This window comes from Diorhabda sublineata, chromosome 2 (assembly GCF_026230105.1).
Source record: "Diorhabda sublineata isolate icDioSubl1.1 chromosome 2, icDioSubl1.1, whole genome shotgun sequence".
Classification (NCBI taxonomy): Eukaryota; Metazoa; Arthropoda; class Insecta; order Coleoptera; family Chrysomelidae; genus Diorhabda; species Diorhabda sublineata.
Genome location: NC_079475.1, coordinates 13,253,246 through 13,279,704, shown reverse-complemented (window position 1 = coordinate 13,279,704; position 26,459 = coordinate 13,253,246). Strand labels below are relative to the sequence as shown.

Below are 26,459 nucleotides of genomic sequence, written 5' to 3'. Positions count from 1 at the left end.
TTTGAAATTATAAAAATTCCTAAAAATATAACACCCTATAAAACATCCCATATTCTTCTCCCTAAATTTGGGGGGGAAAATGTTATAAAATTTAATGAGAAAACCACTAAGTCGGGAACTTTGTTTGGGGGGAGCCCCGGACGTTTTAGAATCTCGCTAAACAACCTGAATGACCTATCACCCAATAAAAAACCCCTAAAATTCTCACAATTACTACAAATTCCCCCTAAAAAACTTTTATTTTTATAAAATAAGTAATTGAATATTTTTAACTAAATAATGCATTAAAAATATCATTAAACAAATGATAAATTTCAAACAATAAATAAATAATTTCATTCGGCAACATCAGTTTTTTCTTAAATTATTAAAAACGAGTAACAAATAATTCTCCTCAAATTCCGGTTTTTTTGAAATCATAAATATTTTAAGTTATAAAAATGATATATATCCCTAAGAATGTAACACCGCTAAAAACATCCCATTCAATCCCACAATTTCCCCCATAAATTTGGAGGAAAAGAAAATTATAAAAATCCCTAAATAAATAAAAACCCTGCAAACATCCCATGCCACATTTTTCCTCTAAATTTGGAGTGGAAGGAAAGTTATAATAATCCCCCTTAAATTTAAGAGGTGAAACCCCTAAGTTGGGAACCCTGTCCGCGGGGAACCCGGGACATTTTAGAACCTCGCTAAACAACCTGAAATGCCCATCGTAAATTCTGTAGTGTTTCACAACATTCTTAATTTGAAACAAGTGTCCATAAAAACTGTTGCTCTTGCTCCTTTATTATTTATTTTAATTTTTTGAAAGCATAATGTTCGAGAAAATTTTATCAAATGGAAAAATATATTATTTTGCAATCAGATTTCACGATTAAACAAATCAGTTTTTCAATTTTGAAAATTATGTATGTTACACAGGGGGCATAGAAATTTTAAAAAGGCTAAGGTGGGGCAAAAGACACTGGTGAAGAGTAAATAATATGAGATGTCTCTAGTGTATTAATGAAAAAATAAAATGACTGCTTACCTTCAAAAGAGTTAATATTTTCTGTGATAAATCATAATCGAAATTCGAGTATTTAGAATTCGACATATCGTAAATGAAAACAATACCAGCCTTTTGGGTCATTGAATTTTTCAAGGCACAATCCAGTTGATATACAACACCCTGTAAAGTCGTTTGGTGCGTACTGTTTGAGGGTAAATGCTTATGAGCAGTGAACACAGCTATGGCGGCATCGGCCGAGTCTCGCTTCGGCTGCAACGAAAAAGAATCGTTAAGTAATACCTTCGAGGCACATGAGGATTGTTAAAATAATCAATAATTTTCTAATACTTTTGGTTAGATAATGTTACGAACTTGTCCGCGACATAGACCGTGAAGCCGATCCGGTACTGTTATAATGGAGGTCTAAAATTTGACGAATACGCCGGTTCGTTTAATTATTTTATTTTATTATACTATGGAATAAGTTTCAGCGTACTATTATTTTTCCACATTTTACATTTTTAAATGCTTAAGCCTTGGTTTATCTATTAAATCGAGAAAATCCACCGATATGTGAAAGATTTATTGTTAAAACTCTCGAAAGTATAAAAGCGAAAGCGTACTAACTTTATATTATTATAATATTATAATATTATAATATTGCCAAAATAATTGTTACAAACTCGTCCACTACATGGACCGTGAAGCCGATCCTGTTTTTTTATTAGTGAATTTTGCCCCATTCGTCAAATTTAGCAACATAAAACTCTTTCCGAACATAATATATTCCAGACCGAGTCGCCACAAAACCATTCCGAAAGAAACCTTCCAGAAATGACTCCAGTCTTGGAATAAGTACATTGCAAGCCAAGAGCAGTACTTTTAGATATTAATTCAAAATTTTTATTGATAAAACTTGTAATGGATATCATTAAAAATATTTATCGATGTATTTTTTTTGATAAATTAATACACGATATTGTTTTGAAAATAACAAAAGTAGCTTCACTTAAATTGCTATCACTTTTTTCTGATGAATCCAAATGTCATGAAATTTTACACACAGTCTTTTGAAAGTTAGTACTTTATAAACGTCATATGGATTTGACAATGACAGCACCATCTTTGTGTCAGTCACACGACTTATTGAGTAATTTATTACCATAATACTAACAAATTATTACACTCACTCCCTTCAAATGAAATTATTTATATTTCAGGTGCGAAACTTAGTGATCTTGAAAATATTTAACGGACAATAAAAAATAATCCATCCAATTTATAGAACCAATTGACCTCTAACAATTTCATTTTTTGAATGGCACAATTGATTGAATTTTACAAATGAGATGTCAAGATCATGGAACGAACTATTATAGGGAAAATTTAGTACAGTTAGTTGGATTAAAAAAAAAGCTGCTGAGTGAAAAGTTCAAATAAAAATGGCATAAAAGGCTTAAAAGGCGTATTAAATTGAATTGACAACTTATACTATTCTACCTAAAAGAATTACCTTCTACAAAACTAATTAACACTTACCAATATTGTAAATTTTCCTGTGAGCAATTCAGATTTGAGTGGTTCATTCTTGGGATCAAAATTCGTTAGGCCTTCACGTTGTCTAGTTATCTCATGTTGATCAAATAAAGCAAGAGCTCTGGCAACGTCGAATTTACGAGCGAACAAAAATCTCACTGCTGTAGACCACGATATTGGACCGATTTTTCGTCGATATTTGGCATTTACTTTTTCGAGAAATTCTTTTGTCGCCTGGAACAAAATAATCTTCAGTTTTCGACATACCAAAATTCTCTTTCCAATTTGAGAAATGTGGATCATAAAAACTAGAAAGACAAGGAGTAGTTCAGGCACCAAAAAAATCATCATCGACCGTATTCATAAAGCTAAAGGATATCCTAGTAAGCAGATAGGAATAAATAAAAGGTAAAAGGCACGTTGTCTTTTGTTTGTCGCGGCAAGCTCCAATCTGTTTTCGATGGTTCGTCTATTTTCGGTACGTTATTTCGATCAGATCAGAAAGTAGAGACAAAAATAATGTTACCGCACTGTAGTTCATAGTAAATGAAATTGCTAATGCCCCCGTGATAATAAGCTAATCCCTAAAATTAAAATTAGAAAAGATGAGGCTATTAAAAATGTTACCATGAAGTACGAGGTAACATTTGGTAGAGCACAAACCAATTTTGAAATGAGCTTGAAATGGATAAATAAAAACAAATATTTATAATTTGATATGGCTTTATTAGTTTCCAAAATATTTTCCATTAAGATAAATACACAGTCAATTATTATCGAAGTATCTTTTCTCCGAGGGAATATGAAATCATTGGAAATCAATTCGATGTTCTGTCTGTACCAAAACGTTTTTGTTTGAACTGATGTGTGTGATGAAGAAATAGGCGACCATTTGCTTGGAAATGCATCGTGCGCGGACAACTTTTGTTGGATTTGGCTCGTCTTGAAAAACCCATAAAGTCGATTCTTGTTTAGCCTGACACAATTTTATAGATGTCTTTCGAAGCCCCGCGATTGATTTTTTGCAACATTTCTTTGCACTAATCGACACGAACTTTGCTTGGAGCGATTATTAAATCTTTTTGGTAGTCAAATATTCATGTAATATTTAATGCATGCGAGTGAAACTAACGCACAGCATCGATGTTTTCTAGCACAACAGCCGATTTTGGACGACTATGATGAAATTCATTCTGTAGCGAAGTAAGACTACGATTAAATTCGGAAAACCAGCGAAACCGGTGGTTGGAGATGGTGCTTGATAACCAAAAGTCGAAGCGTGGTTTAATCCACGTCAAAAGTCGTAATTTTTTTACCAACATGAATGTTTCAAGTATTTGTAAATAGCTCAAATAGCACTCGTCTGACAACACATTCTGAGTACGTTCACCATTAAAAATATCAAAATCTTTAATGGCAATGTCAGATTTGACATATTCACATCAGTGTTACCATATATCGTTAATCGAGCGAACAAGGCGTCAACCACCTGATTCGCTGGTCGTAGGTTCAAACCCCGTTCACGCTGTGAATAAAATTTGTTTGTTATTCGCAATTTTTTTTAAATTATCACCGCAAAACTTCTCTTTACATCGAAATTATAAAAATGTCTGCCATCTGTTGTAGATTTACTATACTACCTGCATCGGCATCATTTAACACATTAAATTTATTTTACATGCGTGTACCCTCTGTTGGAGATTTATAATACTAATGACTAAAGCTTGCGCCGCCCGACGACGCTTTTTTCACAATAATACAAGTATTTTTTATTCATTATTGTTTTTAGCTTATATTGAAAATTATTTTCAACCCTTTAATTAGATATTCTTTAAAAGCTTGATATGAATTCAAATCGTAATTATTCTCTATTCTCTATATAATATTTTTCTGTTGGACTTTGTATAATTTGAATAGAACATCACTGTCTTTCATAGTGAAAAAAGTGGATCATTAGCGCACTCTTTTTTCTTCTTCTACGATGCATTCTATTTTTTTTTATTTCCTATGTCGACAAGTGCAAGTAATCTTCGTCCACAAAAACAAGTTTTTAAATGAAGGAGAACTAGGTCATATTTACCCAAACTTTGTCTGTTTGTCTGTCTTTATAAATGCAAATTGACAGGCATATATAGGGTGTCATTTATATATTTTGTATCAGTTCATACATTTTTTCTGATAAATAACATAAACGTGAAGTTGCCCTTAAATTTACAAATTCATTGATTTTGAAATATTTTACTAAAAATTCAGGTGGTGTATCGTATAGTGCAATATTAACACTTTGGATGTTATGAGTCACGTGGCTTGTCAAGGAAGTTTTATGTTGGCAACCATGTTATTCATAAGTTATCTTTTTTTGCAGATTTTGAATAGTAAAGTTTTGTTCCAACAGTTTACATCTAAAAATGTCAAAACATAACAAAATAATGGCATAATACGAGCTGCAAAAAATTGGTGAACGAATCGACATGAAGATTATAGCGACGAGGACTATGATTTACGTGAGTGTTTCCCAGATCCAGCCTGTTGTTTCCTCGCCCCTCTCCATAATCATCTGATGTTGTTATTGATAATAATGATGAAAGTTGTAGCGAAAATGATCTTCAGAAATTAACCTTAGAGTAAATTTCAAAAAATATTGATCCAGTATTTTTCTTCATTTGTTTTGTTTCTTTGTTTTCTAGAATTTTGGAGAACTTCGTTTGGATATATAAGCGAGTTCGTTTAGCACAGTTCAGTTTAGTTTATAGCAAATAATCATAGTGAACAGAACGACATAAAAAAGTAATTGAAGAATTTAAATAAATTAGTTAAGAGTAGTGTAAAGTGTTGAAATAAATTAAGAACTAAGAGACAGTGTTTTAAATTCCCCCAACAAATAGAAAGAGTGCAAATAAATAAAGAAAAACATTACAATATAATTAGTTTACTACTTGACTGAAACCAATGCTTCTTGGAGGTCCATAAATATTTTTCTTTTCTTTTGTAATTATAATTTAATACTTGATAGTTTATAATCAATATACAGTTTTCTATGAAATTGACTATAAAAAGTTATATAGTTAATAATATTCGGGTTGTTGAAGATACATCTGTCAAATTGTCATTGTGTTGTGCCAAATTACCATTTGAATAACATATCGTGCTTCTTGTTGATTTTTCAGTCGTCATAATCGTCCTACAGAAGATTATTTGCACTGTGGTAGATAAATTTGATTCGACTGATTCACTAAACAATCAAGCAACACCTGTATGTGAAGGAAACGCAAGATCTACTGGTAACATCGCCGCTTTCGATTAAAGTTTACAGGTGGTAGTCGATTTTGCGTCATTTACAAGAGCTCGAATTTTCCCAGATCACAATTTGACAACTTTTTCTGCTTCATGTACTTGTACAAAATTCCATCTGGCCCAAGATCCAAGCTAATTAGAAACTCACACTACTTCTCATAGAAAAGTTATCTGCAAAGCCTATTTCTGGGTAAATGGGTATGTCAGTGAACAAAAATTTGGGACATTTCTTCGAGAAAGATGTTGACCTCTTCACAGTATAATTTATTCTTTGTATATCCTCCATATCTCTCTCCTCCACTTTACACATGCTTGATTACTTTTCTGTGTTGTGTTTCTGTTAGCATTTATCCTCAAAATTTCTTCTTTCCACCATAAAACACAGATTATCATTCATACTTGTTTCCTCAACTATAAACATATCATCTATGGTACTCACATTGACAGGTAGTCAACATTGAAATCATGGGGGACCTGCACATGAGCTAGTCTCACTTAAACCTACTTACTACTATACTACTTATAACAGAAGTTCCCAAACTTCTTTTCATCATAAACAACTTTCATAATACTTATTACTGGTTTTAGTTGATACATTTGTACCATCTAACTATGGAAATTCAAGTACAATCCTGTTGTAAAGCATCCCACGGACTTCTGAGGGTGCACCTGGACCACTTTGGGAATCTGGGAATCACTGACTCATATAATTGAAAGTATTTATGGGTATTCCAATTACTTAAGAAGAAAAAAATGAAAACTTACAATAATATTCAATTAAAGCTTATTATACAATTTCATTATTGGATGAGGTATGCACCATTTTAAAATAATACTAGTTTTAAAGGACTGTTCTCAAAACATTAAACTCACTGGATAATTGACGTAAAAAAAATTAAACCAAAATATATTTCTCAAATCACGTTAGTTAGTTAATACCTTACCAAAACTGTAATGGTTTTACAAGTTTTATTGAGACTTTAATGTAGCCAATTGTAAATAACATTACTTATAAATGTCATGTTTTTAACAATGTAACCATGTAATTATTTATAAAATCACTGTATAAACACTAAAGTTTTTTATTTGGACATCACTAAGAAAATTGTATTTAAAAGCAGATTATAAATGTCAAACAGCTAAAAGGAAATGAAACGTATTCTACAATTATGTTCGAGAGTTCCGTTTCACTGTTAATTGATATTAATAAATCAATGTAAACTTACGTTTTCTTGATCGGGTGTTAAATTTGCAGCCATATTTCTAGAAGAATTATGAATTTGCCCACAGCTTCCACATTCAACTCAACAATTTTTTATTTATCTGTATGCATCTGTTTAGTCCCTACTTCTCTTTATGTCTATAATTTCTGACTGCAAATCCAAACTAGTTATTTCATACCATATTATGACTAAACTTACGTCTGCCGAAGCACAATAATGAAAAATAATAAATGTTGATAATGTTGCATTTTTAATCAAAACCAATGGTATAAGGTGTCGTCTTAGTTTCGTTGGACAATTTTCACAAATTTTTTCCTAATCACTTTTATATTGGAAGAGTGTTTTTCGGAAAGGAATATAATTACAGTTACCTTCATGTAGGTATTTTTGGTCGGGTGACCTCTTTGACAGCTGACATAGTCTATGTTTTTGTTCCATATCATAACAAAGCAAAATGTCGATCAGGAATGAAAAAAGCAAAAGGCAAAAACATTTTCTTATATATTACACGTAATATTTTATATATTTTTTTTTCGAGTTCTTGTTGATGATTTCAAGATTGTGATAATAGTATAATGGGTGAAACAGAAAATGTCGAGACGAGAACAGTAAAGCATTCTATTCCTATTGATATTCTAAATGACCTTTTAACGTAAGTAATTATTTCACTATGTTTTATAAGTTAAACGCAAATATATGTCTTAATAAGTGCTACTAGATTTTAAATGGATGGTGCCTTTTAGTTCTACCTTGTTGTCTATTAACTCATTTTTAAACTCTTATTCTATTAATAGATATGTTAATGCATCTAACAGATATGTATATATAAGTATATTATGAAAAATAAAAACAACCTTGTTACTCTAAACGAGAATCAAATAGTATAACACTTTATAGAAACTTGAATACATATTTCGAAAAAATTATAGAATCTTATAGAATTGAAACGTAATTGTGTCCAGAAACATTTAACTGGAAGGCTATCAAAATTAAAGTATAAGATACAGTAAAATATATTACAATAATCGTAAATTAAATGTAACCGACGATGTTAGGTAGGTTAATGGAAATTGATAGATGGAATTAAGGCCGATTCATAAACTTGACTTTGCCTTTGCTGTTCGCGCGTGAAGTTTGCCATTTGACGTTCTTAGCAAATTCTACAGTCTATTCATAAACTAGACGTTATTCCTTTTGACGTGTGTACTACTTTTTGTTGTGATATTTTTGTGTGTAATTCGATATTTATGGAAGATAATGAAGAGAATACAAGCAAAGCCAAAAGACTACCAAAAACAAACAACCAAAAGAGAAATAACACCAACATTACATTCTAATATCGTATGTCACAATCACGTGACAAACACAAAGTATATGTTTCATATATGTAATACTTATAAATGGACAGTTCCTTTAAGTGGAAGGTGTTCCGATTAATGAAACAAATAGTGTATCGTTCTCTCTCTCCTCTGAGCGCTTCAGTTAGTTTTACGCATCTCTTTTGTGTGTATGAAGCATGCGCAGTATAGATAAAGCGTCTCGAACGAGAGAGAAAATAAATATTGTCGGCACCGAAACATAGGGACGTTTTTTTCCCATACCAACTGGCCATATAGGAGTATGACATATATGATGTGCTTGGCACTTTTCTATTTCTATGAAAGTTGATATGAATGGCTGACTGGAAAAAAGTAAAATTCATTTATGTTGTAAGTCATCAACAGACCGATGGACAAACTGCGAAATTAAAAACATTGGAATGCATAAGGTTATTCATAGTTGCTGATATAAAGTTGTTTCAACTTTATGTAATTTTTTAAAACATTCCAAAACACAATTAAAATAAAATAAATTAATATTCTATGATTCATGAATTAACGCTGATCCAAAAATTTGATTCATTTATCATTTGCTGTTACAAAATTAAAAACATTAAATTGCATAAGACCATTTATAGTTGCTGTTTGATGCCGGTGTTCGCCGATCGGTCTGCCGTTTGTGACTTTCAGCATAAATGAATTTTATCTTTTTCCGTCGTCCGTTCGTAGCAACTTTCGTAGATTTAGAAAAGAGCCAATCACATTCGTTTGCATTTTTCACGTGATTTTGCCGATGCTTCCAATAAAAAAACGTTTTTTTTTTTCATAATTTCGTCTATAAATACCGGATTCCAAACACAACCACAAATATATTACAAAAACAAAAAGCAGTAGTCACGTTAAAAAGCGTAAAAGATTTTTTAGGTTATCGGCAACAAAATCAAGTTATAAATACAAAATAACAAGAAAATTTTCTTTTCAGGAGATTTATTATTTGTGTGCCAGAATCTGCGAAGCAGAATTTAATAAGAATATGTTTTCAAATTGAATTAGCTCATTGGTTCTATTTGGACTTTTATGTTGGAAATGATAATAGGTTAAAAGCTTGCAGTATATATGAATTTGCTGCACATGTGTTTCAGGTTAGTAAAATTTATATACAAGGAGTCAATTGAGAATGTATCATCCTCTATTTTGTAACCTTTGTGGAAAAATCAAATATTTTGAGAGATATATCACACTTTTTAATGGGGGCTCATTCTAAAGATCCAACATTATCAAAAAAGCACTTACTTGACTTTTTCTTATCAATTTGTAAGAAATTTAGTATGTAAATAAGTTTTAGGCTTTGAGCAAACACACTTCTTATTGTGGATCACCAAGCAGGAATGTCTAATGAAACAATAAGGAAAACTTTCTTCCAGTTATAGAGATGCTAAAGGCTAAGAGAAAGCATTGCAATCGCCTCTTTTGTGGCCTTAGATTTCTTCCAATCTGCTCAGATAGCAGAGCTGCCATACAACTCATAAAGGCCGAAAGGCTTTAGGCTAGTGCTGGAATGCAAGAAAGGCCTACAAAATGACTGCAAGATCCAGCTCGTTTGGATAGCTGAACACTTGGGCAATGACAAAGTGGACTCATTCGTCAGACTGGAATCGGCGAATTCACCAATGGGCCCAGAACCCATCCTTGATGCTAAGGCGTCTCTCAAAGGTCTACTTGGATGGCAGACTCGGCATAGATGGATAGAGACACCTGGTATGAGAAAAGCCGAGGCACACATAAATCTCACACCAAACAACTGTTCCAGATAAATAGGCGCGAAATCTGACTGGATTTTTAACTGAACATAGTAATTTAAGACGCCATCTCTACATCATGGCCATCATGGAAGATTAGGAGTGCTGCTGGTGCATGGAGGAGGATGAAACTGCAGACTACGTCATCTATGAATGCCCAGAGTGGCTCAAACACTTGAACAAGCATCACTAAAGACATTGAAGTCAAAGCACATGATCTACTTCTAGAATGACATTAGCCTTTGGTAGCGTTAAGTGAGGCACGATAGGCTTATATGAAGGCCTATGTGGTCTACTACTATGAACTAAGTTTCTTCCTATGGAGGCATCTAAATTGATTATAAGACATAACCTCAACATTTGTAGTATTTGAAGAGAAGAATAAAAGCAACAAGTAGAGGATAGACAGCTCTAGGCAGAAGTTTTTTGAAATGTTAGGGAGAAATTTGAGAGATTAACTGTTCAGAAAATATTAGAAAACAATAGAGAAATTCATCAAGTTTCTTTCCTTTTTTGTTTTATTGCAAATCACTTGATACATAAAAATATTTATTTTGTATTTGGTTTCATCCAAGTTTCAGAAGGTACTTGAACAAACTTTAAAGTGAAATAAGGTTTCACATAATCTAATTTTCATAATAGATTTTAAAGGTTGTGTCTTCCTCCACTAGAGGATGTAATTTGATGGAAAATAAGCCAAAAAACCGTCCCAGTTGAAAGTAAACGTTTTAAATTTTCCATAAGAGTCAAAATGTAGAGGCTGGTACATTTCAAATAATATTCCTGGTCCAAAGTATAACATGTGAGCTAATATGTGTATATGAGTTGTAAGGTTAGGCTGGATCTTCAAAAATGGGATTGCCATTTGATAAAATGAGCCGGACAGGACGTTTTACCCACTATTTAGATAAATTCTGGGACTGAATCTTACAACATTTCCAAAAAAATTGAGATAACTGAAAACTGGGATTTTTTAGATAGATGGTTATATTGAAACCAAAAGGTTGGGATCCCTTCCAGTATATACAACTGAAAATGTTTGAACTAAAAAAAGTTATTCAGGAAACTCCCCTATACAATAACAAATTCAATATTTCTACCTATTGCCTTTTTGAAAGTTGTTTTTTGAATAATTGAAATACCACAATTCTTGGTTAATTAATTCGAAAATTCGAAAACCCGGAAAAATAATATCAATACGTTAGATTTGTGGTATCAACACATCCAAAAATACAGAATGATTTCCAAATGATGGGGCCCTCTTGGACTTGGGGCCCGGGGATATAGCCCCCCACGCCCCTAGCTTAATCCGGCCCTGCTTAGCTTCTTTTATCTTAGACCCTTTCTTAAAATCAAGACCCTATACAATGTTTATATATTTACTTTAAATTTATGATTATAATAGCGTCCTTGCAGTGGTCGGTTATGGGTATTTAACTTGAAATATTATTAATCGCAAATATAAATTGATTATAATTTGAATAATAACACGTGATACAAAACATGTTTCTATTGGTTACTGCGATTGTGACGTAGAAAGGAAGTAAATAATGAAACGTTTTGTGTTTTTGTAATGGTTTCAAAGACTATTCTAATTGAAATATCAAAGCAAGATCGGACCATCTACCTAAGATAGATGCATTCATGGTTGCTACGTTCTTTGCTCAAAATCAATTATTATTATAGCTTTGAAGGTTATGTTTTGATTAATGAAAATGTGGTTTTAACATAATTGCTTCATGAGGATGGATTTCTTATTACTTCTGAAATGGGCGATGATGAAGAAACTTCTAAAATATTTGATGGGGAATTACTATTTGCAACTTCTGTAATGTTGATATCCATTGATATTTATACATCTTTTGAACAGCCAGCTGAAGTTGAGGCACTAAGAAGTTCCTCGATAATGTCGGTTTTTTTGTCGTTTTAATGCCAACGGGCGAATTGTTTCACGAAATGCCTTTTTCCGATCTTAGTGGCAATAGAATTTGGTTGAAATAACATTTTTTTGCATTGCATTAGTTCCCACATCATATAATTTTCAAAATTGGTTTAAAGCTACAGTAAAAAACTTACATTAAAATGGTCTTCACAAACAAATACTGGGCTGTCATGTTTGCCGCTCGCATAGTTTGAAACCATTGTTTTCGTCGCTTTTCCCCTGAAGAGACTTGTAGGGAAACTTTATTTGGTGTTTTTATTCTAGTGTTTGTACATTCTGGTACAATGCACCAACGATACGTCATTTTGTATTCTACAAAACTAAATACTCACAGCCGTGCGTGCGGGTGTTTTTTTAAAAGAATACTAACAACTCTGTTTAAACTGTATTTACTTCCTACCTCACTTAAGTCTGTTTACTTATTTTCTACGTCACACAACGTCACAGTCATGTGACAACAAATGCGTTTTGGCGCGTCATTTAGGTATTCAAATTTACAAAGGGCAAATTCCTTACAACCCACTCTATAGTTTAGTAGTCAAAGAATAAATGTGAAAATTCCCGTCAAAAAGGTTTTCCCAATGGATTCAATTTTCGCGGGAGAAAGTTGATTGTTGGGAAAATTTAGTATGAAAATCAAATTAATAGGTTTTAGATCACCTTCAGTCTCTGAAGATGTAATTGTGAGTGGTGGTGTAAACAATATGTTCAGTGTGAATATCACCAACGGTTCCAGAAATTCCAAACAAATGCTCTATGGTGTTGTTATTAAGCTGTAGTTGTATTTTGATAACTGTCTTTAATTATTTAAAAGAATTATTAATGAAATAAGTTTTTATTTAGCATATTCCCTACTTAAAAACCCAAAGTCATAAGCTAAATGATATCCTAGAAGAATGGAAAGAGTATAAACAAAGCGTACCAACCTATGGGGCCATAATTCTGTCTGAAAATTTATCGCACGTTCTTCTAGTCCAGAGTTATTGGACAAAATCCTCTTGGAGTTTTCCAAAAGGAAAAGTAAATGAAGAGGAAGATCCTGCCCATTGTGCTATTAGGGAAGTACTAGAAGAAACCGGTTTCGATATCAGCAATCATTTAAATCCCGAAGAATATTTTGAATCTACAATAAATGATCAACTAGTTAGGTATGCAATATTTTATTTTACATAATTAATCAACTCATCAAATTTCAAGGAATAAAACAGCAGTACTTTTTTTTACATACACTGTATCCCAAAAACTTTTATACAAGCAAGAAAACGTCCGTTTCATATTTCAATAAAAATAATTTTGATTTGAAATTAAGTAACCTTCATAAAGCGTGTCTCAAAAATGTATACCGATGGAATGAAATACGTTCTAATAGATGCACCTAACCTAACCTAACCATCTTGGTCTTTGTACTCCTATTTCTTTAACGGTATCTCCCCTTTCAACTTCATCCGTTATTTTATAATTCATATGTTGTCTGTATTCGTTTTTATCAAATCTGATTAGGTCTAATATTGTTCTTATCATCTTTCTTTTCATTATTCTTAATCTTTTTGTTATTGTTATTGTTTCTACATCGTACTTTAGTATCAGCCCTATCATTGTTTTGTAAATATTCATTTTGGTCTTTTTATATAGTATTTTGCTTTTCAACAAATTCTTATTTTATTAATCACGATTCCTAGATATTTGAAGTTTTGTACTTATTTATCATAATATCCTTTTTTTTAACTGCTTGCTATACCTCAGAATTTTTGTTTATTTTCATCCATTCTTGTCCCCATTTCTCGTCCTTCTATTTTCAATATCATTAATGTATCTTCTTTTTGTAATTAGAACTACATCTTCTACTCATGGTATTATTTGACCCCCACTGATTCTTAAATTTCCTATATTTATATTTTTTAGCACCTGTAGCGATAGAGTGAATTGTGTTGAAGATCATTCCCTTTCTCTTACTTTTTTATAAATTAAGAATCCTTCCGTTTCTCTTTTGTTGGTCAGTACACTTGTTGTTCCTTCATAGTCATTGCGATAAGTCTTCTGAATTTCGTTCCTATCTCTTGGTCTTTCAAAGCCTTCATCTTTTTTTTTAAATTGAATCAAATGCTTTTTCGAAATGTAAAAAAGCAGTAGGCATCGTGAAAACGTGCAATTAATTTGCTCTGTATTTATACTTGTGTTTTTGAAAAAACTGATTGAGATTGTAAAAAGTGACTTGTTTTGTCCCATTGTTGGTGCTTCAGTTTTTTTGCTAATTAATACTCCCTTTTTTCTTTTAGTTTCTTTTCAAATACATATTTGTTCTCTCAAATTTTTGTACAAATTCTGTTTTTTTGTTCGAATAAATTTGAGTAGATTATTTTAATTGTAGTTTGTTCAAGTCCAATTCCATTTTAATAAACCATTACAGTTTTTGGTTCTTTCTAATACGAAAGTGTTGTCAAAATGATATTCCAAATGACTTAATTTTTTACAACATAAAGTGACTCATGCTTCACTAAAATTTAAACTTCTATTTGTCTATTTTAGGTTATACATAATTAAAAATATACCGATGACAACAAAATTCTGTCCGAAAACCAGATGTGAAATAAAGGCATGCTCTTGGTTCGCCGTTACCGACTTACCGACCAGTAAAAAAGATTCCACACCTAAGACAAAAATAGGTGTAAATGCTAATGCATTTTTTATGGTTTTACCATTCGTGAAAAGACTGAAACAATTGTGTAATCTTAATGGTAGTACAAATCATCCCAGGCTTAGACATAAGTCTGTAAGTTTGTGTGAAAACGAATTGGTATATTCGAGACATAGGTAAATATTGAAATTAATATCAAAACGCAAGTTCTTCGACCATTTTTTTGTATAAAGAATACCAGCAATTCAAGAATTACCTCTCCAAATAACTGCTCATATGTAGGATTACTTTTTTATACTACCCTTCAGATTTATGACATTTTCAAATGGAAATTTCTCGAATTACTTCAAATTATCGTAGTCTCAATGTATATTTCACTCCTTTATTCCTAAATAACTAAATATATATCATGATGAACACAAACATACCAATCAAAGTGGTGATCCATGACTATCAAACGTATACCAATATCTCTGGGTCACCGAAGTCACTTCATAGACCAGGGACTTCTATGAAAAGACACATTTTGAATACCTACAAAAAAGCTGCGACGTCCTTGGGCCGCTCGATGCCAAACCTCAATGGTCCTACTTCTGTAAAGTGAAAACTCTTTGGTACGGTTACCCACTCAATCATGTTCCAAGCTGGTCTCTTGCGCTCAGATTCCAAAAGCACAGCAACATGCTTAAGAAAATCCATAGAAAACTAACCATTAGAATTCTTTGGCATGCAAACCTTTTTTACATGTCAAATATGGCAGGAGGGACATAGACCAACAATACAAAAAATCGGAAGCTTTTTGTCACCAGAAAATATTCATAAAATGATAGATGAAGGGGAAACCCTATATAATAAGGTGATAAAAATAATAAATCAAAACAAGAAAGATTTAGTAAATAGACCAAAATAAGTCCAAGCAGTATGATAAAGAAATACTTTCCGGTGGTTAGGTTATACTGTCTGTTGAGAAGCATGAAGGGGGATTTTAGTGGATAAAAATCCCACGAATCCTCGCAATTACACCAGCTGAGATGTCTTTTGAAGACTTTCCCTTCCACAAAAAAAATATCTCTGCGGTATACAGATAGTTCAAAGCTAGAGCAAGGAGCTCCATTGGTTATTTCCATAGCACTACGAAAATTACTATTTTCTAGACCAAGTTGCTAGCAATAAACATATGTGCTCGGGATTGTTTAATAGAAACCTAGCTAGAAAACACATCCGATATCTAAGCGCCCTTGAAGCCCCTCGAGACTATTGAACACACTAGCATGGAAGTATAAACAAGTACTAGCTAATAGAAATAAAGTGGCTACCATGCCGTCAAGGTATATCAGGTAAAGAAGAAGCCAAAAAAAGGGGCAACAACTCCATAATCTGAACCACAGATCTACTGTAGCCTCATAAGATGTCGTAAATCAGATTAAACTTCAATGGAGAAACAATCCAGGCTTGAGATAATCAAAAATATTATTAACCACATAGGCTAAAAAGTCTGAAGAATTTTTCTAGATGTTCAGAAACGATATTCAACTGGTGGTCAATCAAGTGTCCTGTTAATTGCAACTGAAGATTCTGCAAACAAGCCAAAGATATGACACAGAATCTAATCTGCGAATATCCTACTTATTTCAGAAAAAGACTTAGATTCCTTAAAGCAGCGACGCAATTTTTTGACAAAATATGCTTTGAGTTTAATGATATGAGAATGATGTGTGTTGAGATTATTATTTCATTTTCGAAATTTTTCGTAAGTCGTTGTTGTATGTATGTATGTATGTATTTGGGGTATCATATACACTGAGACCAAAAGGATTTATTGTGTCCTCCTTTCTTGTTGCAATACTGGAGGATCCAGTCTTTACAGCTGATCAATTAATCCCACTCCTTAGGTCAATGTTTATTATATTTATTTCATATGACATTTTCTGATATATTTTCAACTCAGTTTACCAGAGTCCGATCCATGAACTTTTTATAACACAATCCATATTTACTTTTTTATTTTTGAGGTAATATTATCTAGTGGATTATTATTTATTGATTCATCACTGGAACCACTCAATTTTTACTAATATGTTTTCATTTATTGCAGGACCAAATCCATGCATAATAAGTTAGATGCAGATGATTTAAGGCATATCAAAAAACGTCAAGAAAAAAAACATTCAAAGAAACAATTATTCTCGGAAGACGATAATTTCGATTCAAACTTTTGTGCTCCCTCTTGGTTAAATTTCAAATTTGATAAAAATGCAATCATGGAATGTATGCCATGAAATTTTTGAGTATTAAATGATCTACCATTTAATATATAATCTTGGGTTGTTCATTTAAATAATTTCTCATTATTTTTGTTGGTGTTGCTCATTTTCATAGTTTTATTTCATAAAATTTCATTCATTTTTTGGTAAATTATCTATATATGTATTTTGAATGGTACATCATTTATTCAACTTTGGAACAAATATTATTTTAAAAGAAAATCCGCTGCAAGAATTTTTTCTGTAATAATTTAAAATTTTGAAAATTGTTATTTATTTTTGGTACATTAACCTGTTGTAATTATTATTGAACTATAAATTAAGGGGGTGTTCTGATCTAGAAGCCTAAATTTAAGGCATTTTTGAAACTAACGTAAAAAAATGAAAAACATTTTTAATATCCATTTTTTTTAAATATTTATGGACTTTATAAGAATATAAAAAAATTGTAAGAAAAAAACAAAATTTCAATTAATTACAGGCCGGTGAAGTGGAGACTAAAAAAATGGTACACCCTGGTTGACATGATTCAATCCCTTGTAGTGATCTGAAACAAAAAAAATTCTTAATTTGTAAAGATGTTATCGCGTTGACCTTAGCCAAAAAAAAACTCACAAACTGGCGTCGACATGAAATATAATTTTTTTCGCGAAAATTCTTTAATCAAAATTTGGATCCAAATCACTTGTAGAAATCCTTTATACCGAGTATAGATTTTCGTCAGTGATCAATATTTATTTTCGTTAACAATCATTAACAAAAAATACACTGCCGACAGAAAGTTTTCGGACAAGATGAAAATTTGTTAAAAGTAAAATAAATCAAATTAGAACAAGTTTTATTTTAAAAAATATTAAAAGAACATTATACGATTAAAATCATGAACATATTTTGTCTCTTTCATTTTATACTTACTGCTACATTTTCTTTTCATCAAAGAAATCCTCTAACCGCCACTTTTTAACTACAAGTGGCATTCTTTTTATTCTAAGTTTTTCTAACACACTTTGGTATATTATTCCAAGACGTTTGAAGAGCCTTCCAAAGAAGTGGGATTCAATTTTCTAACTTTTCGATCCAGTTCATCCCACAATAGTTCTATTGGATTTAGATCCAATTGTGGGGACCGTTTCATCATTTCTAACACCACTATCTTTTTTTTAATAGTTGAGACAAAGCTTAGATGCGTGTTTTGAGTCATTATCTTACTGAAACACACACCCACGGCCAATTAGGTGCATCACAGAAGGGTTAGTATGCGTTTTTAATGTGTAATGGGAACCATTTTTGTCCACGTTTAATTCTGTGGAGATTCAGCATAAGAAAAACACCCCACACTATCATGGAGCCACCTCCATATTCAACAGTTATAGCATCGGGGTGCATTTTTACTGAAGATCCGCGACGAACATAAATTCTTCGCTTTTGCCCAAAGGTCTCGAATTTGGACTCATCAGTCCACAGGACTTATTTCCAGTTTTCTACTGTTCAATATTTATGTGCAAGGGTCCATTTTAGTCTTTTTTTTTTTCTGTTTCCGCGCCGCAAGAGTGGTTTCTTTGTAGAAATTCTGCCATTTAGGTCTGCTTTTTGTAAGCATTTTTTTACTACACTTATTTATATCTGTTTATTGTGACTATCATTGAACCGCATTTGAATTTCCGGTGCTGTAAACTTCCTATTGAATTTCAATAGGAGCTTCTTACAGCACGTCAATAATTATCATCGTGTTTGTAATGATGGTAAATGATTTAGTAATTTCTTATTAAAGTTTTCGACAAATAAATTGAGTTTTATCATAAATACTTTGACGTTTGAATGTATATTGAAAGCGAACTGGTTTTTCCCTTGTAGATTTATATTTAGATCATTCAAATATTTTAAAATATCTACTGAAAACGAAAATCAGGAAAATCATGTAGTTTTTCTTTTACCGACAAGAATGATACTATTTCATGAAGTAAACATTGAAACCACAACTTTACCGATGCTAAGCCATCGCACTACGGTGTAATAAGGAATTTCGTAAAAATCACTTTAAATTTCTTACAAAAATTCATTAAACTGTCGATCGATGATTTAAAACACGTCCACGGATAAAATTCACAACTTTTGTGGCAACAGTAACGACGTGATTCAATTTCAAGAGTTTTCTACTCAACACTTCTTGATGAATAATACAGCGTGAAAATAATATATCCTGTTCTGGCTGCAACTCTTTTACTTTTATTTTATTTATTTTATTAAACCGACATTTGTTCTTGTTAAACTAGCTTACTATTTTATTCCAAATTAAATTTACTTTAACTAAACACTATTCAACAGCGATAAAGAAGTCTTCGCGGTAGTTGTACCTTTCATTGTATGTACACTAAGAAGTTCCTCGCTTATTTAACATTTCTTGCTAATGCCTCGGATAAATGTTAATAACTGACTTGTGTCAGTAATATTGCAGAGAACAATATGTGAAATGAGTAATTTTTACTCAAAGCTGGTCAAGTAAATTTTCGTTATATATTTCGATCCGTTCTTTTTGGGAAGGCTGATATTTTCAAAAATATGTTACTTTCAAGGACAACATATTTCCCATACTTGTATCATGCATTGTTTTACAAATTCTGCTTCGGTAAAAGGTTTGCAGAACTTAGCAATTTTGTGTGCAACAGAATAACTTCCTTTAGTTGTAGATTTCTCAATATTACTTTGTTTAGTAAACACATTTTGTTGCTTAATCAAGATTTCTATTATTTTTTTTCTGTTACACTTCGAAGTTCTTTTAAAGGTAGTGAGATGCATATTTTGGATGCTTTGATTCAAAATGCCTGTTTAAGTTGTATTCCTTGAAAACAGCAATTGATTCCTGGTAAACTAAACAAATTGCTTTCTTATCAATGTTTGTAAAAAGGTATTTTACCGTTCATGCTTCATTGAAACTTCTGAATTTCAAATCCACTTTTCCTTTTTTCGATTGACTCATTTTTCAAATTTCTACAAATAACAAATTTAATTATTACAATAAGATAAAAACAATGTTTTAAGAAATGACAAGTATGCGTCTAGTGTTAAATCAAAACAAACAATATGCGTGCTTTACAAGTGTATGAGAGAATTTTTAACGGGCCGGATAAAGTAAGCAAAAGGGTCGGATTAGGCCCATGGGCCGGCTCTCGTCCGACCCTATTCTTAAGGATCTAAACTTTAAAAATATGCAAAAAATAGCTTTTTTCAAATTCCTAAACCAGAATACCCCCTTAATAGATTTAAAAATACTAGTCCAGTAGGTTCATTAGATGTTGTATATGTTGTAGAATTTTAATTTTCTTTGCCAATTTTGTCGTGAGATTTTTAAAATTATTTTATATCCTCTTAAAGGAATGACGGAACATGTTACCAAATAACAAATTATGTGATGCTCAATAATTGCCAATTATTCAATCAATATTAATTATGTGAAAATAATTTCTTCTGATTATATTACAAATTTTATTCAGTTAAACGACACCCGAATAAGTAGTTGATTTTTTTTCATCGGTTCAATAATTAAGAAAAATAATTTAATTATACTTGATTTATTTCACAAAAATGAAGATTTATATGAATAATAATTATATTGTGGAGAAAAATTTATATTGAATTTATGTGAAGCAAACTTTTTTCTTTGTTAGTTTTGAAATACTAAATACTAACATACCCTAAATTAGCGTTCATCAACCTGCCGTGCGCGTGCCCTTAGGGAGGGTGCCAGTAAAATTAAAATAAAAGAAAGCAAAATGATACTCAACCTTGGCATTACAAAAAAAATACAGTACATGTTTAAACTCATATGTTCAATTATAAATGATTGTATCAATAGGTACTGTCAAATGCCAAATTAAATTAATAATAAACTCGTAAGTACTGAATTAAAAGTTGCTTTAATCATCATCATCAAACAGTAGAGCAGCGCTGGATTCACCAGCAGGCTAAATAGGCTGTAGCATACGGCGGCAAATTGAGTTGATACCATCAGCTCTAATAAAAAAATAGTTGAAAAATAGTCCACTTTCAAAATTTTGTTGGATCCGGTGGTGCAGCTACATTAGTACCGATTTCCAAATCTCGAAAAAAAAAAGATTAAATCTATAGAAACTTGCGTTGTAGTTGAATTTATAAGTAGGTAGGTACTCACTTTTCCGAAATCGACATTCACTTTTTTCTGTGAAATTCCGAAAACAAACGAGTACCGTTTATCTTTGACATTCGTGTTTATATTGTTGAAGAATTAAACAAGTTTATGCAAGATTACAACCACATACACCATAAGTTGTATTAATTTACACATTGCGGACGGGACGGCGGCCGGCGCGAAAACTCTACCCGCTTTTTAAAAGAAGCTGGTATTTTGACAGGAGAATTTTCGATTGAAAATTAGGGTGCTTCTTCGATATTAAGTCAAATACAATACTTTGGTCAACTGCTTGAAACGTCTATAAAATAGTTAGTTTGAAGGTAAAACTTTGTAGTACCTGATTTTGTGGCCCTAGTTACATGGTATATTATGAGTACAATATAAATAACTAACGAGGCGCTTTGAGCGTTGAGATAAATATCAACGAATGGCAAAACAGAACATGTAAAGCAAAAGCTTTAAGAGGTTATGTTATGATTTGTAAGTTATTGAATTTTTGAATGCAGTATTTAACTGATTTACATTAAAGTAAAATCAAAATATCTTCTGCGGCGATGGTGAAATATTTGGTGGCGTGTCACAAAAATGTTTCAAAAATACTCATAATATCGCAAAAAATAATGAGAAATACTCTCATGGTTGCAATAATCTACGTTACTTGAGTTTTGAAAATTCCGCTAATTCTTTCAACGCTCGCTTTGACCCACTTTTGACAAGGGTCGTTGTGAACGTTAGAGATGAGTGACGTTCACACCGTCATCACAAAGATCGTAGTCTCTATGTGGAATGCTCCAAAAAGTATTTCAGACGCCGTAAACGTTTAGTAAAATATACCATATGTCTGACCAGTACCATAGAGTTAATACTGCCAGTACATTTCTAATAAGTCAATGTCAGTCATAGAAACTTACCCTTGGTATGTTCTGTGATGTTAGTTACGTTGTGGTTAAGTTAAAAATTGAGGTTAAGTTAAAGATTTGCTATTTTCATGTACATTAAAACCCCGAAAATAATAATAAAGTATGTCTGATCGTATGCCTAAAATTGATTTCAGCAAAATTAATAAGACAGACCTGAATTTTATAAAAGAAATTGAAAAAATTAATCAAGAGAGAGTGCAAAAGCTGAAGAATTTGAGAAAAAGAAATTTAATTACGGCTGGTCTTATAACCGTGGGCATTTTCAGTATATATGGGTATTCCATGTTTGCTGTAAGACAGGAAAGATTTTTGGATGATTTTGACGAGCCAGTTAAAACTACTCAATAATGATTACTCCAAGAAAGCATATTCGTTTACCTCCTTTACCTACTATTAGAGATTTAGTTAAGTTATATCGTATTCGAGCACTTCGTCAGTTATCTCAAAATTTTTTAATGGATGAGAGGTTAGTAGCTCTTTTTTGATAGAAACGACCATTTTTTTAATGGAATAATAATTCCTTTGTAGGATTACCGATAATATTGTTAAAGCTGCTGGAAAATTAAGAGATCATCATGTTTGTGAAATTGGTCCTGGACCAGGGGGTATCACTAGGTCAATAATAAAAAAGCAACCTAAGAAATTGATTGTAGTTGAAAAAGATCCCAGGTTCCTTCCTACATTGGAGCTATTGCAAGAATGTTGTAAAGATTTTACTGATTTTCAAATAGAAATTGATGATATCAGAAGTTACAATTTCGAGACTGGTTTTAAAGGAGCTCCAAAACATGATTGGTTTGAGGCACCACCTCCAGTTCATCTAATTGGTATTTATAGTAGACTAACGAAACTCACAAGCATCAACTATATACATTTTAGGTAATTTACCTTTCAGTGTTTCTACAAATCTCATCATTAGATTTCTACAGGCAATATCTGAGAAAAATTCAGCGTGGACCTTCGGAAGATCATCAATGACTTTAACATTTCAAAAAGAAGTTGGGGAAAGAATGGTGGCGCCTATTATGGACAAACAAAGATGTCGTTTATCAGTAATGTGTCAATTATGGTGTGAAGTTCAATATAAATTCACCATACCCGGTAAAGCATTTGTACCAAAACCAGATGTTGACGTTGCTGTAATGACTCTTGTTCCATTGAAATATCCTCTAGTGGATCTTCCATTCAAAATGGTTGAAAAAGTTCTAAGAACTATTTTTAATATGAGGCAGAAGTATTGCATACGAGGAATTGAAAAACTGTTTCCAGAACATCTGAGAACTGATCTAGGTAATGCAATATTTTAAGTTGGAAATAATATAATCTCCAGATGTTTAAAATTGAAGGAAAACCACGTAACGTCGTTTTGAATAAAAAAAATCAATATCAGTTTATGGACAAGCACCCCAATGAATTGTTATACTATTTTAGTAATTTTTATCTATTTTGCACTTGCACTTGTTCTATGCTCTCCTTCTAAGATTTTTCAAAACTTTTGATATACCCTGCTAGCCCCAAGAAGATGGCACCTCACTTTCAAGTTAGAGATATTTTGATGGATTGTAATTTCTTTCCACTTATTTTGGTCCCTAGCTTTTTGTCTCCAGTCTGGATGTTTTTGTCTCTAAAGTTCTCTTTCACTACTTCCCTCCACTGTTTTCTTGTTCTACCTTTGTTCCTCTTACCAGCTTGTATCTTTCATGCAACTCGTTTCAAGAATTTGTCTTCATCCATTTGTTCTAAGTGACTTAGCCATTGTAATTCATTGAAAAGTGTAAATTTCATGATTTATTCTTTCCTCCCATTCCAACTCTGTCTGCTTTGCTTCAAAAATTCTTCTTAGTATTTTTCTCTCCCAAATTTCCAATTTCTGTTTAGTTTTGTTTGTCATTTTCCAGGTTTCACAGCCAGATGTTAGGATGGGTCTCAAAATAGTCATAAATTGGAACTTTCTTAGATCTGGATAAATCTTTCGATGTTTATATTATTTGTGGCAATTCTTGTTCGATTTCCTTTTCTTGGCATTTATTATCTAGTATCCAAATTCTATTAAGGTCCTTTCATGTTTTGAAATTGAATTTGCTTCCAAATTTATGCTTTATTTCCATAAACTTTGTTTTGTCATTATTGAAGTGTAGGCCGGTTGCTCTGTATTGTTCCAAAATGGCATATGGCTGAGACTGAAACTTTAAAAAAAACATTCAAAAAAGCCGATTTTTGAGCTAATGCCACACTTTTGAGGTATCGCGATTTTGAATGTTGCTCTGGATTGTGCTAAGTTTGTTCTATGTTGTTCCAAAATATAAACTATGAAAAAAAATGGTTTTTCACAAAATTTGCGGGAAATTTTTTTTTGGCGGGCACCGCATTTTCCAGGCATTGTGATTTTATTGGTTCTTAATTTTTCCAAAGAATTGCGTTTGAGAAAAATATACTATTTAAAAATTTTGACAAAATTGATAATCCAATTGATATCTCACTTGGATTATTCAATGATCTAATTCAAATTTTTGAAAGTTTTTATTTTCGGCATAACGTTGTACTAGATTATGAGCTACAACTTTTATTTTTATGATAATAAAATTCAATCTCAATTGAGAAGCCGATAAACAATTTCCCTCTACAAAATTCAAAATTACTCAATATTCCAATTGCTAGTTTTAAAAATAATTTTTATTTATTTCTTATTCATTTATTGCATTAGTTTTTAGGTTTGATAACATTATTACAAAGGTCACTTAGAATAAGCATGTTGTTTCTTATTACTTCTAGTAGCGCCACTAGGAAAAATTAATTTCACTTACAGTCATAGCTCATTCATTACAAACAATTCAACGCCCTATATCTCATTAACGACAAAACATATTTCATCAGAATTTTTGGTCTTAAAATGGAGTGACGAAACTCACACTACAATGTTTTAGATTATTTAGAAAACACGTGTATATGTTGTATATCAATGTGTTATTAATTTTTAGGCGTCAAACTTTGTAAACTAGCTGATATTGAGACTACTACAAGACCATTTCAAATAAGTAATGAGGAATTCGTGAGAATATTGTATGCCTACAAGGTCATTTGTGAGGATCACCCTGGATTAGAGCAGTATGATTTTAGAGCCGCTAAAATACCACTGATGGAGCAGCAAATGTAATATTTTTCTAGATTTTGTTTTATGTAGATAAATAAAACAATTTAACGTTAATTTAACGTGTTCTTAAGTTATAGATTACCACTCTCGAACAATCCCAAGAATAATTAATTTTCAACAAATAGGGAAAATTCAAGATCCATTTTTTATTTCATTGGAATTTTAACTTTAATTAAGATGGAATTGTAGAAACCGTTAATGATATTCTTACTGAACAACCTGGGAAGCAAGCGTAAAGGGTGGAAAGTACCACTTGAAACGTACCATTCAAAATGCAACACTTACCTTTGACGAAGTTAATACATTAATTATTCAAATAGAAGGAATATTAAATTATTCACAATGTCAAATCGATCCTCAACCTATTTGTCTTTTACATTTTTTATTGGAATGAGTAACCAAGTCGCTTCCAGAACAGAAGTCCCAGATAACCGTCTTTCATCTTTAGAATTGGCTCAAAAATTTAGGTTTCGCCTGGTTTATAACCTATGTGCGTTTTTTACGATGTTGATGACAATTGAGATAAAATTATATCATCAAAAGGAGAACTGTTTACTATTTACGTGAACTCTAGAGTTACTAAAAAGCATGTTATATAATGTCCTTCTTATTTATTCAAATCGTTTTTGAACGGTAGGGTGAATTTATACACACAGTGTACCTCAACCATGTTATAAGTTAACACTAACTACTAGGGCTGTTAGAGATTCGTTTATATACACTATCTCATTTCGCAGAATGTTATAATTCCTGTGAATCTTCAATTTGCCGTACACAAATGAAAAGGCCTTCTTAGTAACAGACTCTTCAAAAATCGACCACAACAAAATGTGAACAGGTTATAGAAACAATATAAAAAATTTACCGTCAATAACGCGTTTATTGAACTTAATAATCGAACAGGACCGGCTTCACGGTCTATGTCAGTTTGCGAAAAGCATATCTTCGTTAATTTTGGTTCGTTTCAAATGCTAAAGATAGCATTTACGTAACTAAGTATTGAGATTATTTTTAAAAGGAGAAAATATTTAGGGCTTTTGGGACCGGTAACGCACAGGCATAACAATTTTTTAATCTGGTGCGGGATCGATCCTAGGATATTCATATGTACTATGCAATCCGCGTGTACTTCAGGTGAAAATAAATAATATAACTAAGATAACCCAAGTGTGGTGAATGCGCGTCAAAGCTCAACTGAGTCGAGAGTACAT

General features: G+C 32.0%; 3 protein-coding genes across 4 annotated transcripts in view; 2 read left to right on the top strand and 1 right to left on the bottom strand.

Annotated features, from left to right (window-relative positions):
• LOC130453396 (tyrosine-protein phosphatase non-receptor type 9) overlaps positions 1-7,451 on the bottom strand; it is a 36,136-nt gene extending 28,685 nt beyond the window's left edge. Inside the window, exons 1-3 of one of the 2 annotated variants that reach the window (XM_056793110.1) lie at positions 7,054-7,451; positions 2,537-2,767; positions 1,037-1,267 (exon numbers count right to left, since the gene is read on the bottom strand). In XM_056793110.1, coding sequence (XP_056649088.1) covers positions 1,037-1,267; positions 2,537-2,767; positions 7,054-7,086 — 495 coding nt within the window. In that variant the 5' untranslated portion in view covers positions 7,087-7,451. The remainder of the gene's footprint in view (positions 1-1,036; positions 1,268-2,536; positions 2,768-7,053) is intronic. The other variant, XM_056793111.1, reaches the window with a different exon arrangement.
• On the top strand, positions 7,448-21,115 carry LOC130453399 (m7GpppN-mRNA hydrolase). The gene is made up of 5 exons (XM_056793116.1): positions 7,448-7,702; positions 9,352-9,511; positions 12,954-13,258; positions 14,637-14,921; positions 16,841-21,115. Exons 1-5 carry the CDS (start codon positions 7,626-7,628, stop codon positions 17,022-17,024), a joined length of 1,011 nt encoding a protein of 336 aa, XP_056649094.1. The 5' UTR covers positions 7,448-7,625; the 3' UTR covers positions 17,025-21,115.
• Positions 21,116-22,029: 914 nt separating this feature from the next.
• On the top strand, positions 22,030-25,303 carry LOC130453400 (dimethyladenosine transferase 1, mitochondrial). The gene is made up of 4 exons (XM_056793117.1): positions 22,030-22,563; positions 22,626-22,924; positions 22,977-23,387; positions 25,076-25,303. Exons 1-4 carry the CDS (start codon positions 22,445-22,447, stop codon positions 25,249-25,251), a joined length of 1,005 nt encoding a protein of 334 aa, XP_056649095.1. The 5' UTR covers positions 22,030-22,444; the 3' UTR covers positions 25,252-25,303.
• Positions 25,304-26,459: the final 1,156 nt, after the last annotated feature.

Coding starts and splice junctions, on each gene's coding strand:
- LOC130453399 (XM_056793116.1), top strand. CDS start 7,626: ATGGGTGAAACAGAAAATGTCGAGACGAGAACAGTAAAGCATTCTATT. Junction 9,512..12,953: donor TTGCTGCACATGTGTTTCAG/GTTAGTAAAATT, acceptor GTTTTTATTTAG/CATATTCCCTACTTAAAAAC. Junction 14,922..16,840: donor TTGGTATATTCGAGACATAG/GTAAATATTGAA, acceptor CATTTATTGCAG/GACCAAATCCATGCATAATA.
- LOC130453400 (XM_056793117.1), top strand. CDS start 22,445: ATGATTACTCCAAGAAAGCATATTCGTTTACCTCCTTTACCTACTATT. Junction 22,564..22,625: donor AATTTTTTAATGGATGAGAG/GTTAGTAGCTCT, acceptor ATTCCTTTGTAG/GATTACCGATAATATTGTTA. Junction 22,925..22,976: donor ACCTCCAGTTCATCTAATTG/GTATTTATAGTA, acceptor TATACATTTTAG/GTAATTTACCTTTCAGTGTT.